Source organism: Cricetulus griseus, chromosome 4 (genome assembly GCF_003668045.3).
Source record: "Cricetulus griseus strain 17A/GY chromosome 4, alternate assembly CriGri-PICRH-1.0, whole genome shotgun sequence".
Lineage (NCBI taxonomy): Eukaryota > Metazoa > Chordata > Mammalia > Rodentia > Cricetidae > Cricetulus > Cricetulus griseus.
This window is the reverse complement of record NC_048597.1, coordinates 14532446-14546722: the sequence shown is the minus strand read 5'-3', so window position 1 is coordinate 14546722 and position 14277 is coordinate 14532446. Positions and strand designations below refer to the sequence as shown.

Genomic DNA, 14277 nt, shown 5'->3' with positions numbered 1-14277 from the left:
AATAACAATAACTTGAAATAGAATTTAGTATCTATAAAAGTTCATCTTTGGGGATGCTAGTAATTATTATTATGCTATACCATGTACGAACATAATCCCTGTACCAACCCTCATTAGGGAAAATATGTTAGATACTGTGTTTAGTTATTCAGGTGCATATCAGTTATTTTCCACCTTGTCATTGAGACAATGCCTTAGCAATGCAGACATGAACACTGCACTAAAGCTATGCAATCATAATCAAATCTCTAACTGCCTATTACTTCCATATATATGTATATATGCATATATATTAATCAATCTATTAATGTATTTATTTCACAAGTATTTCTTCATCCTATATTCTTTAAGGGCATGGGAATGTGCACTGAGCCCCAGCTCAGGCTGTACTTTGAAACTGAGGCAGCACTATGGAAATCTGTGACTTGTTTATTGCAAACACTGCATTTCAGCCACAGTTTCAACATGACCAGAATGTGCAGTGTGTACAATTTTGCAACGTAATTAGTTCGAAATTGAGGAAGCTTAATTTTAAAATTGAATTGTTCATGAAAATCTATTTTCATACTCTATAGCTGAAGCAGTTTCTCTTCATAAAATGTTTTATAGTTGTTTGAAGAAATTAAGTGTAGTTAATCAGAAAGAACATTATGGTTTGACACCTAATTTGAAAGCCCTGTCTTGAAACAGTGAATGATGGCCTATGGAATTACAGAGACCAATAAGAACCCAAATAGGAAATCCATTTATGCTCCAAGTAGATTTCAGTATGGATTAAGTCCCGTGCTGCTGTGCCTTTGTGTGAGACATATTTCATACCTTGTATATGTTCACTAAAATACACAGCTCATTGTTTAACAGATTGAGAAATACTAAACTAATAACATGGTGAATTATCCTATTATACGTAAGAAAGCATATCATTGACCTTAATTCTCTGGGAAAGCAGAAAGTAACTTTGGAGAATAAAAGCACTAAAAGATAATGGCAAAATTTGTTTGGTGCAGTGTTCTAGTTGCATCTATTTACCTTGTGTCCTTTGTCCTTCAGTTCCACCAGCAATCGTTATGCCCCAGAAGTCCTTCAATGCTACTGCAGAGAGAGGAGAAGAGATGACATTAACCTGCAGGGCCTCAGGCTCTCCAGATCCTACCATCTCTTGGTTTAGGTAAGTAAAGGACCCATGTCCACTGCATGGAGCACAGGGGGCTCACAGTGTAATATTTGAAAGTGTAATTATTTGGATAGAAGCAAACATTGTTGAGTCCCATTTAAGATAAAGGTTTTATAATAGCAATCGATCATCCCTGAAAAAAATACATGGAAGTAACATTTTTATAGACTGAGTGGTTTTATTTTGGAATATATGTGTATATAATGAAAGGGGAGACCATAGATTTGAAAGAGAATATTTTCTTTGGCTCCTTTTCTTCTGTATATTGTGTCCTAGTTTGCTTGCTTTTATTTTATCTTTTGCAAGCCTGTTTGTTTTCTTAGGAGAGCAAGGAAGAAAGGGTATGAATTTTGATGAGAGGGAAGCAGGAAGGATGTGGAAAGAGTTTAGGGAGGTGAACCAAAATCAAAATATACTGTGTGAAAAAATATATTTTAAATAAAATGAAAAGAAAAGCAAAAGAACAAGGAGGGACTTACGCTAGATTTTAAGGAGAAAAGGTAAGGGGATGATAGAATTGTTTTATATCTCATAAATAATATATGAAAAGGGGTTCTTAAAATAATTCACATATTAGTGCATGTGTGTGTGTGTGAGAGAGAGAGAGAGAGAGAGAGAGAGAGAGAGAGAGAGAGAGAGAGAGAGAGAGAGAGAGAGAGAGAGAGAGGAGAGAGAGAATATGTGTGTTCATACCATGACATGTTTATGGATGCCAAAGAACTTGTTCTCACCTTTCACTGGAGAATCTGGAATGAACTTCAGTTTCAAATCTTGTGAGTACTTTGACCCAGTGAGACATCTTGCTGGCATACGGTGCTAGTAGTTATTGGTTGAGTGGCTTAGATTGTGTAGACAGAGACTGCAGCATGTGAACATGCTGTAATGGCACAGAGTTAAAGATATGAGGATATGGAGGTATCTTTTGTTCAATGTTGGCCCTACAACCTTGTTACTCATTGAATCTCTGCATTGTTGCTGGGATAAAGTCTGTATTAAAATGAATGTTTTACCATCCTAAGAAACACTATTGTTTGGATGAAAATCATTTATTATTATATAAAAATAACTGCATGTTCTCTTTGTCTCTCTGTGCTATATTATGAAATAGTTATATAGATGACATTTCAAGAAGTCATTGTCTTCTAAAAAGTATTCTTTGACTATTTCTGTTTATTATTTTAAGTTTTTAACTATGCTTCGATTCCATTATTACCAAGCACTTTTTTAATTGTCCTCTACTGTCACTGATTGTTACTCAAGGAATAAACGGAAGACAATAAAGATTCAATCAGGCCAATCTCATACACAAGAATGACAGTGCAGTTTATGAAGCTAAAGAGATTGCTCAGTCAAATAAGTGCTTGCCTCATAAGCATGAGGTCCTGAATTAGGTGCTGTCTATATGTATGTGAATGCCAGGCATGCAGGTAGGCTGTGGAAAAGTCAATGCTATATAGGTGGATACACTGGAATCACAGAGGATCCCTGGCCAGTCACTCTAGACTAGCTAGTGAGGCCAATGCCAAACCCTATCCAGAAGCAAGTGACAGCATTACTGAATGTGACACCTATATTAGACTCTGGTTGCATATGTGTATATACAAGTACATTTTATACATACAGGCACATACACACCCGATAAATGTAAAACAGAAAGAAACAGTTTATTCCATGAACTCTAAGATCTATAATCAATGTTACAAATGTCAAAGTGTGAAAAAAAATCACAAAGTTGTTAGTAATGAATTTAAAAAAGGAAGTAATTAAAAAAGGAAAGGACATGACTGCTACAAGGTACAATGGAGAAGACATTAATTGTAGATACGTGGGAGAGCGTAGTCAGAGGAGGGGACATCTAGTAGATTTCAGAGTGGACCTGACTAGACTGTGCTGGGTCACATGGAAAACAGGGAGGGAATGGGAGGCGGGGGAGATGAGGAGAGGGGAAACAGGTGCAGCAGCCAAGAGGACAAAGGTCCAAAAGGGAAGGGGCAGTAGTAAAAATGTCTGGATCATATAGAGAAGAAACTCAGGAGGAAGAGAGGCCAGCCCCTGGGCTATAGAGTTCAGAGTAGAGAGAGGGTATGTAAGAGCCCTGTATACCTGTAACAGGTAGGGACTGAAGGATGCTGCTAGAACCTGGTGACCAGGTCCAGCTTTCATATGTTAAATAGGCGCCTCAGCTGTTTGTACTGAGTTTGAAACTTAACTCTATTCTGTATATACAAATGTAAGATTAGCATTTAAGATAGCATTTACGCTGTAATGTTTATTTTACAAACAATATCCACAACTGTTCTTCCACTGCTATCTATTTAAACATACTTTGATAACAGGTTTTTCAGATCTTTAGCTTGTCTAGGATTTTAGCATAGTAAGATTCAATAAGTATAACATTTCTACAAACAAAGTAATTGGAATTGATCTATTCAGATATTAATTCTTCATAATGGTATTTTACTGGGATTGCTCATCTGATATTAGTATACTAACCCCAGGCAATGATCATGCTTCTCAGTGAGTGTTAGATTCCCAATAACTCTGTAGGAGAACATAGGACATCTAATTGGGTTACAGAAAAGTTCTTATGTCATCCAGCCCCAAGAGGAAATAATGATCTAGAACTTGACCCTAATGACTAAACATGGCCAGAGGTATTTATCCTCTGTTAAACTTTTAATTTGTTCACAATTATTTTCTTATACTTTTTGGAAGTAAAGTCACCATAAGAACTAAAATAAATCCAAACCAGAATGTCTTTATTTCTCCCTATTTATGTCTGTGTTTCATCATCTGTATGCCTCCAAATGCCATTTCTTGCTGATAATGCAGAGTATTTGAAACCCGAACAGAGTTTGGTGTCTGATTTAAAGATGTATTGGGAGAATAGGATTATATTGTTGTAACATTTGTAGAGATAAATTAACGTTTACTGAAAAGCTTTCATTTGATCCCACTTATCTGTAGACAGAACATATCAAAACTATGAAAATAAATTCTTGCAATCACTGGGGAGTGTAGTTAGATGCTCTTGGGGATCCATACAACCTGCTGAGCAGAGATGGTACATACAAGTGATATGATCGGAGCCCACTGAGTTAGTAACCACAGGCTGCTGTAAGAAAACACAACATATTAGGTGGTTAAAATAGCAAAAATGTATTTCTCCACATTTCTGGAGGTTGGATATGCAAGATCAAAGTACCAATGGACTGGTTCCTGATGTAGAATATCTTCCAGGCATCCTGATGTCCACTTCTTTACTTTATCCTATCATAGCCTTTCCATCCATATAGATGCTGTTTTTTTCTTTTTTAGAACATAGGCTCTTTGAGATAGGATAATGGTGTAGGGCCTTAAGTTCTACCCCCACAAGACACATAACAGAAATGTGTTTGCATTTATGTGCTTGTAAGACCAGTGTTGGAGCATAGGAAAAAAATGGCATGTGGTTTTATGGTTCTCATGGGTAAGTCATTTTTCAAACACACTATGCATCAAATGCAAGTGTTACTTATTCAAACTCAAACTTGTTTTATGTCTTTAAATTTTGATGTCTCTGTCTCCAAATTAGTTCACCTAAAAGGTTAGGAAGTCAATATTCCTATGGAGACAGAAACATGCTTTGTATGATACACAAATATAGAAGATACCTGAGAGCTAAAATTGGGAGCATTGTGATAATGTTCACAAAGCAAACAGCAATACCTAGTGACATAACTGAAGAAAGCACAGGTGGAAAGTAAACCTTTCTCTAAAAGTTCCTTTAGAACACATTTTCCTGTCAATCCAATCTACTGAATGTTTGCTTTCAGGGGAAGAGAGTGAAGTTGGGTGAGTAGGAAGGTTCAGAGGTTCAGGGAAGAGCTTGGGATCAAAAATACATTGTATGAAAAACATTAAATTTAAAACCAATACGCTACATATTATTATTTTTATTCTATTAACTAAAATCTCTTGATTTTCAAGTAAATAACACAATATATTATTTTAAAAGACTTATCCATATATTTTGGAGATGTGAGTTCATATATTTTGGAGTTGTCAGGTGTGAGTTCAGTGAAAATATTTTTCCCATTCTGTAGGCTGCCATTTTGTCCTATTCATGGTGTCCTTTACCTTACTGAAGCTTTTCAGTGCCATGAAGTCCTATTCATTAACTGTGGGTCTTAGTGTCTTTGCTACTGGGGTTCTATTCAGGAATTTGTTCCTGTGCCAATGTGTTCAAGGCTACTTCTGACTTTCTCTTCTATTGGGTTCACTTTAGCTGTATGTATGCTGAGGTCTTTGACATATTTGGACTTGAGTTGTAAAGGCAATAGATGTGGATCTATTTATATTTTTCTACATGCCGATATCATTATGCCCACCCCATTTGTTGAAGATGTGTTTTTCTTTTTCATTGTAGAATTTTGGCCTCCTTGTAAAAAAGATTTTTGTTTGGGTCCTTGCTTTGATTCTGTTGATCCCTAATGATTTGGCTGTCTCTTGTGAACCTATTCCTCAACTAGATTGCCTAGTCTAGACTTAATACAAGAGGAAATGCTTTGTGGTCTTGTGACATGATACTCTATGCTTTGTGCTACCCCTGGGAGGTTTTTCCCCTTCCTTAACAGAAACAGAAAAGAAGTGTATTGAGAGGAAAGGGTGGAGGGAGAGAATGAAAAGAGAGTGGGGAATGGAACAGCAGTTGGAATGTAAAAGGTGTAAATACATTTTTTTGTCATTTTTTTATTAATTCAAATTAGGGACAAGCTTGTTTCACATGTCAATCCCTTGTCCCTCTCCCTCACCCCAACCCCGTATCCCTGATCTACCACCCACCCCATCCACCCTTCACTCTCCAGGTAGGGTAGGGCCCAAGACAGTGGCTCCCAAAAGTCGACCACATCATCCTGGGCTGGGCCTAGGCCCTCCCACATGTGTCCAGGCAGAGAGTTCATCCCTTCACATCGGATGGCCTCTCAAAGTCCTTTCTTACACCAGGGAAAAATACTAATCCACTACCAGGGGCCCCCTAGAGTGCAGAGGCCTTCTAATTAACATCCATGTTCAGGGGTCTGGATCAGTCCTGTACTGGCCTCCCAGACAGCAGTCTGGGGTCCATGTGCTCCTCCTTGTACAGGCCAGCTGTTTCTGTGGGTTTCTCCTGCCTGGTACTGACCCCTTTGATCTTCATTCCTCCCTCACTGCAACTACGTTCCAGAGAGTTCATTTCATTGTATATCTGTGGGTGTCTGCCTCTGCTTCCATCAGCCACTGGATGAGGGCTCTAGGATGCCATAAAAAGTAGTCATCAGTCTCATTATAGGGGAAGGGCATTTAGGCTATCCTCTCCACAGTTGCTTTGATTGCTAGTTTGTGTCATGCTTGTAGACCTCTGGAAATCTCCCTAGTGCTAGATCTCTCCTAGGACCTATAATGGCTCCCTCTAATGTGGTATCTCTCATCCTGCTCTACACTATTCTTCCCCCAACTCAATATTTCTGCTCCTCCATTTCCTCCTCTCCCCTCCTCCTCTCCTCCTCTCATTTTGGCAGCTCCCTCTCCCCTACCCTCATGCTCCAAATTAGCTCAGGAGTTCCTGGCCCTTCCCATTCCTGGGGTCCATGCATTTTTCTCTTAGAGTCTCTCTTGTTTCCTAGTTTCTTTGGTGAAGACGATTGTAGGCTGGTAATCATTTGCTCTATGTCTAAAATTCATATATGATTGAGTACATACCATATTTTTGTGACTGGGTTATCTCACTCAGGATGGTTTCTTCTAGTTCCCATCCATTTGCCTAAGAATTTCAAGATCCCATTGTTTTTTATCTGCTGAGTAAGTACTCTATTGTATAAATGTACCACATTTTCCTTATCCATTCTTCAGTTGAGGGACATCTAGGTTGCTTCCAGTTTCTGGCTATTACAAACAATACTGCTATGAACATGGTTAAATATATGTCCTTGTTGTATGAAAGTGCATTATTTGGGTACATGCCCAAGGGAGGAATTGTTAGATCTTGAGGTAGACTGATTCCCATTTTTTTTCTTTTTCTTTTTTTTTTTTTTTTTGTTTTTGTTTTTGTTTTTCAAGACAGGGTTTCTCTGTGGCTTTGGAGGCTGTCCTGGAACTAGCTCTTATAGACCAGGCTGGTCTCAAACTCGTAGAGATCCACCTGCCTCTGCCTCCCGAGTGATGGTATTAAAGGCGTGTGCCAACAATGCCCGGCCCTGATTCCCATTTTTTTGAACAACTGCCATACTGATTTCAAAAGTTGTCTTACAAGTTTGCATTCCCACCAGCAATGGAGGAGTGTTCCTTTTTCTCCACATCCTCTCCAGCATAGATTGTCATTGGTGTTTTTGATATTAGCCATTCTCACAGGTGTGAGGTAGTATCTCAGAGTTGTTTTGAGTTGCATTTCTCTGATGGCCAAGGTTTTTGAGCACTTTCTTAAGCGCTCAGCCATTTCAGATTCCTCTGGTGAGAATTCTCTATTTAGTTCTGCATCCCACTTTTTAATTTCATTGTTTGGTTTTTTGGTAGCTAGCTTCTCCGTTCATTGTATATTTTGGAAATCTGCCCTATGTCAGATGTGGTGCTGGTGAAGATCTTTTTGCATTCTGTGGGCTGTTGTTTTGACTTACTGTCTGTGTCCTTTGCCTTACAGAAGCTTCTCAGTTTCATGAGGTCCCATTTATTAACTGCAGATGTCAATGTCTGTGCTACTGGTGTAATGTTCAGGAAGCAGTCTCCTGTGCCAGTTCGTTTATGGGTATCTCCCACTTTCTCTTCTAGAAGATTCAGTGTGGCTGGAGTTATGTTGAGATCTTTCATCCATTTGCACTTAAGTTTGTGCATGGTGACAGATCGGGTCTATCTGCAATCTTCTGCATGTCTGAATCCAGTCCTGCCAGCACCATTTGTTGAAGATGCTATCTTTCTTCCATTATATAGATTTAGCATCTTTGTCCAAAATAAGGTGTTCAAAGGTGGGTGGGTTAACATCAGGGTTTTCAATTCCATCCATTGGTCTATCTGTCTATTTTTGTGCCAGTACCAAGCTGTTTTCAGAACTATTGCTTTATAGTAGAGCTTGAAGTCAGTGATAGTGATGCCTCCAAGAGATCCTTTATTGTACAGAGGTTGTTTTTTTTTTTTTTTTTTTTTTTTTTTTTGCTATCCTGGGTTTTTTGTTTTTCCATATAAAATTGAGCATTGTTCTTCAAGGTCTGTGAAGAACTGTGATGGGATTTTGATGGGGATTGCATTGACTCTGTAGATTACTTTTGGCAAGATGGCCATATTTACTATGTTGATTCTACCCATCCAAGAGCACAGGAGATCTTTCCATTTTCTGGTATCTTCTTTAATTTCTTTCTTTAAAGACTCAAAGTTCTTACTGTACAGGTCTTTCACTTTTTTGGTCAGTGTTACCTCAAGATATTTTATGCTGCTTATGGATATTGTGAAGGGTGATATTTCTCTTCTTTCTTTCTCCTTGGATTTGTCATCTGTATATACTAGGGCTACTTATTTTTTGAGTTGATTTTGTATCCTGCTTCTTTACGGAAGGTGTTTATCAGCTGTAGGAGTTTCCCTCATAGTGTTTTTCAGGTAACTTATTTAGACTATCATATCGTCTGCAAATAGTGAAAGATTGACTTCTTCCTTTCCAATTTGTATCCCTTTGATCTCCTATTCTTGTTCCTATTCTTATTGCTCTAGCTAGAACTTCAAGTACAATATTGAAGAGATAAGGAAAGAGTGGACAGCCTTGTCTTATTCCTGATTTTCAAGGAATCTCTTTGAGCTTCTCTCCATTTAGTTTGCTGTTGGCTGTTGGTTTGGTGGATATTTCTTTTATCATGTTTAGATATGTTTCTGTTATTTCTGTTCTCTCCAAGATCTTTATCATTAAGGGATGGATATTGGATTTTGTCAAAGGCTTTTTTCAGCATCTAGTGAGATGATCATGTGTTTTTTTCTTTTTCAGTTTGTTTATATGGTGGATTACATTGATGGATTTTTGTATGTTTAACTATCCTTGCATCCCTGGGATGAAGCCTACTTGATCATAGTGGATGATTTTTCTGATGTGTTCTTGGATTTGATTCTCCAATATTTTGTTGAGTATTTTTTTGTATCGATGTTCATGAAGGATATTGGTCTGTAGTTCTCTTTTTTAGTTGTATCTTTGTGTGGCTTGGGTATCAAAGTGATTGTAACCTCATAAAAAGAGTTTGCAATGTCCCTTCTGCTTCTATTGTGTGGAACAATTTGAGGAGTACTGGTATTGGCTCTTGTTTGAATTTCTGGTAGAATTCTGCAGTGAAGCCATCTGGCCCTGGGCTTTTTTTTTTTTTTTTTTTTTTTTTTTTTGGTTGGGAGATTTTTGATGACTTCTTCTATTTCATTAGGTGCTATAGGTCTATTTAAACTGCATGTCTGTTCTTGGTTTAATTTTGGTAAGTGATAGCTATCCAGAAAACTGTCTATTTCCTTTAGATTTTCAAATTTTGTGGAGTACAGGTTTTAAAAGTATGACCTGATGATTCTCTGGATTTCCCCAGTGTCTGTTGTTATATCCCCCTTTTCATTTCTGATTTTGTTAATTAGCATGCTCTCTCTCTGCCTTTTGGTTAGTTTGGATAGAGTTTTGTCTATCCTGTTAATCTTCTCAAAGCACCAACTCTTTGTTTCATTGATTCTTTGTAATGTTTTCCTAGTTTCTACTTTATTGATTTCAGCCCTCAGTTTGATTATTTCCTGGCATCTACTCCTTCGTGGTGAGTTTGGTTCTTTTTGCTCTAAAGCTTTCAGTTGTTCTATCAATTCTCTAATGTGACTTTTCTCCAGTTTCTTCATATAGGCACTTAGTGCTGTGAACTTTCCTCTTACCACTGATTTCAGATTGTCCCATAAGTTTGGGTGTGTTGTGTCTACATTCTAGGTCTTCTTTAAATTCTAGGTCTTCTTTAATTTATTTTTTATTTGTTCCTCAACCCAGGAATGGTGCAATAGGGTATTATTCAATTTCCACGAGTTTGTAGGTTTTCTGCAATTTTTATTGCTGTTGAAATCTAGCTTTAAAGCATAGTGATCTGATAAGATACAGGGTGTTATTTCAATTCTATTGTATCTGTGGAGGTTTGCTATGTTGCCAAGTATGTGGTCAATTTTAGACAATGTTTCATGTGGTGCTGAGAATAAGGTATGTTCTTTTGTGTTTGGATGGAATGTTCTATAGATGTCTGTTAAACCCAATTGGGTCATAACTTCTGTTTGATCCTTTGTTTCTTGTTAAGTTTCTTTATGGTGTTCCTGTCTAGTGGTGAAAGCAGGATGTTGAAGTCTCCTACTATAAGTGTGTGTGTGGTTTTATGTGTGATTTGAGCTCTAGTAATGTTTCTTTTACAATTGTGGGTGCCTTCGTATTTGGGGCATAGATGTTCAGGATTGAGATTTCATCTTGATGGACTTTTCCTGTGATGAGTATGAAATGCCCTTCTATATTTCTTTTGATTGATTTTAGTTTGAAGTCTAATTTGTTGGATATTAGGATTGCTACGCCAGCTTGTTTCTTGGACACATTTGATTGGAAAATGTTTTCCCAACCCTTTACTCTGAGGTAACTCCTGTCTTTGAAGTCTCAACTTCTTTATGTGTTACTTGTATACAGCAGAAGGATGGATTATGTCTTAGTATACATTCTGTTTGCCTGTATCTTTTTATGGGCAGGTTAAGACCATTGACACTGAGGGATATTAATATCCATTGACTGTTGGTTCTTCTTTGTTTTGTATTTATTGTTGATGGTATCATTGTGTGTGTATTTAGACCTCCTGTTTCTTTTAGTGTTTGGTAAAATTTGATTATCTATTGCCTATGTTTTTGTGAGTGTAGTCATCTTCCTTGGGTTGGATTTTTCCTTCCAGAATTTCTGTAGTGCTGGATTTGTGGATATGTATTGATTAAGTCTTGTTTTGTCATGGAATATCTTGTTTTCTCCATCTATAGTGATTGAATATTTTGCTGGGTACAGTAGTCTGGGTTGTCATTCATGCTCCTTTAGTGTTTGTAGGATATCTATCCAGGACCTTCTGGCTTTCAAATTTTCCATTGAGAAGTCTGGTGTGATTCTGATAGGTTTGCCTTTATAAGTTACTTGGCAGTTTTCCTTTGCTGCTCTTAATATTTTCTCTTTATTCTGTAGGTTTGGTGTTTTGATTGTTATGTGTTGAGGCAACTTCTTTTTGTGGTCCAGTCTGTTTGGTGTTCTGTAAACTTCTTGTACTTTCATAGGCATATCCTTCTGTAGGTTGGGGAAGTTTTCTTCTATGATTTTGTTGAATATGTTTTCTGTAACTTTGTGCTGTATTTCTTCACCTTCTTCTATACCTATTATTATTAGTTTCAGCCTTTTCAAGGTGTCCCATATTTCCTGGATATTCTGTGTTAGGGATTTGTTGGATTCAAAATTTTCTTTGGCTGATGACTGTATGTCCTCTATTGAGTCTTCAACAACTGAGATTCTCTCTTCCATCTCTTGAATTCCATTGGTTATACTCACATATTTAGTTCCTGATCCTTTATCCAGCTTTTCTATTTCCAGCATCCCCTTGTTCTGTGTTTTCTTTATTGTGTCTATTTCAGCTTTCATGCCTTGAACTGTTTCAAGTGCTTCTTTCACTTGTTTGGTTGTTTTCTCTTGGCTTTCTTTAGATTAAGAGATTTGTTTACTTCTTCAATGTTTTGGGTTGTCTTTTCCTCCATTTCATGTAATTTTTTGCTTGTTTTTCCTTCCATTTCTTTAAGGGATTTTCTTGTTTCCTCTTTAAAGGTCCCTATCATCTTCCTAAGAAGATATTTTTTGAGGTCCATCTCTTCTTCATGCTCTGTGTTGGGCTTTTCAGATCTTGCTGGTGTGGAGTCCCTAGATTCTGCTGTTGCTGAGTGTGTTCTCACTCTGTCTTCTTACCATCCCTTCTTCCAGTGAGTGCAGGTGGGGTCTCTCCCTCTCTCAGGTGGTGTGCAGAGGGCTCAGCCTCTGGAGGCAGCTGGATGGGAGAGGGTGGTGGGTGGACAAGGGTGGGGTGTGACTGGACTCAGGGTGGGCCTTCCTTGTCTGGGCCGTCCATTCTTTCCCAGGTGGGCTGAGGCAGAAGTGACAAGGATTGATGGGGGAGGTGGGGGAGCAGAGAAGTGCCCAGACTCACCTGAGTCTAGGGCACCCACTGCAAGACAGATGACAGAGTGTAGATGGAGTAAATACATTTAAAAACAAACAAAAAACTCACTTCTTCAGGGTCTGAAGTCTTTCTTATGCAATACAGGAATTAACATGTTGATAATTTAATAGCCCCTGCATCCCCAGTGATCCAGCTTTTGTTCTTGTGTTGTTAATGGTCAGGAAAAACTGGCCTCAGAATGAGTCAGTGTGTTACTTCCTTTTCTCTGTTTTGTGACAGAACATTTTACAAAGGTAATTAGGAGAGGAGTACAGTAATCTGACTCACAGTTTTGAGTTTTCCTTCCACTAAGGGATAGCAGAGGGACACAGAAGACCTGATTCAATTGCATCAGCAGAGAACAATTGGATGATTCTGTCCAGCCATCTTTGTCCTTCTTAATCAGTTTAGAATCCCAGGCTTGGATGGGTGCTGCCTAGACTAGCCAGCTACCACTTTGAAAATGTCAATCTAGAAACTCCCTCACAAGTACATAAAGGTTTGCTTCCATGGTGATTCCAGATTTCTTCCAGTGGATAATCAAGTTGAACCCTGTTTGTTTTTTTGTTTTTTTTTTTAACGAAGTATCTCCCCCTCTACTATTTATGGCAATTTTTAAAAGTAAGCCTAGTTATTTCTTCTATAAATTAGCTAAACCAATTTTTGTCTCTTTTTTTGGCTGAAAGTTGCACCATAAATGCATTTTTTGTTGTTGTTTTGATGAAGGCCTCTTCAGGTCATTTCTGTAATGTTCAGACTTTAATGACATGTTTTTACCGAAATGTGTTCATGGAGTTTAATTCCATATAAAAGTCTAGCATGATTCATTATAACTTTGTTATGTATTTAATTTCTGCATTGCTTTAGTGTTCTTGCTTCTCTTATCTTGATAACTTCAAGATTGGTTTGTTGTTCTATTCCTTCTTCATTCTGTCAGTGTATGTATAGATATATGCAAATAGTAAACATAAGGAAGTTTTTAACTTGCCTAAGTCTGTCTTTTATTTTATGTTTCATTGAATATTGCTTTTATTTATGTTATTTAATTTCTGTGTACTTTGTACTTAATCTAATGTTTCTTTTTAGGGAACACTTCTGTCATTGAAGTTTTTTACCTTTCTCATATAATAATGCTTTTATCTGAAAATATTTCTTTAATGATACATTTTTGATTTTAGACAATTATAATTGAATGTTTCTTTACATCAAACTCCTTTTAATTTCTACCTAACTTTTCATTAAATATTATTTTTGGTACTGGTTATTTGTATGTATGTTGTTTTCGTTCCCAGTTTGTGGATATGCTTAACCTTAATTTCTGATATAGTTTTAACTTACATTAATTATTTGTCAATCAGCAAATGTTTTTAAAAAGTTTCTACAGCCTCATAAGCCTCTTAGCTGATATAGCAATTCAAATAATCAGACCAAAACAAACCAAATTAGAAAAATGCCAAGTTTAATGCATACAAAGCTCCCATATGGCCTTCCAGTCCCCAAGAGAGGAGACTGGAAAAACCATGAGTGTGTTTTCTGGGAGGCAGTTTACACTCTCTGGGAGTGGTCTTGAGTATCTGTGGGGGAGGGGTCATCATTTGTAGGGCACTCAGAGATGCAGCAGGGTTTGGAGAGGTAAAGGAGGGGACTTGGGTGGAACTTCTACAATAATATTCCAGACTCCTTGGGCATATGGATGTCAGGGACTGGGGTGAAATTTCCATGGTGTATTCTTTGGGTATATGATGCTGGGTTCATGTCTGGTTTCTTCCTGCTGACAAGGGACGATGTGGGGGAGGGAGGAGTAGGAGACAGTGGGATCACTCTCAGCAGGAGGTATGAGTGAAGAAGCATTCAGTTAGCTGCCATCCTGTAGACCCCAGGTACCTG

The 14277-nt window shown here is 37.7% G+C and overlaps 1 protein-coding gene across 1 annotated transcript in view; it reads left to right on the top strand.

The window, feature by feature from the left end:
- Positions 1–14277, top strand: part of Ncam2 (neural cell adhesion molecule 2) — a 179291-nt gene that overhangs the window by 29084 nt on the left and 135930 nt on the right. Inside the window, exon 7 of the mRNA XM_035443597.1 lies at positions 1051–1168. Within this exon, the coding sequence (XP_035299488.1) occupies positions 1051–1168 (118 nt within the window). The remainder of the gene's footprint in view (positions 1–1050; positions 1169–14277) is intronic.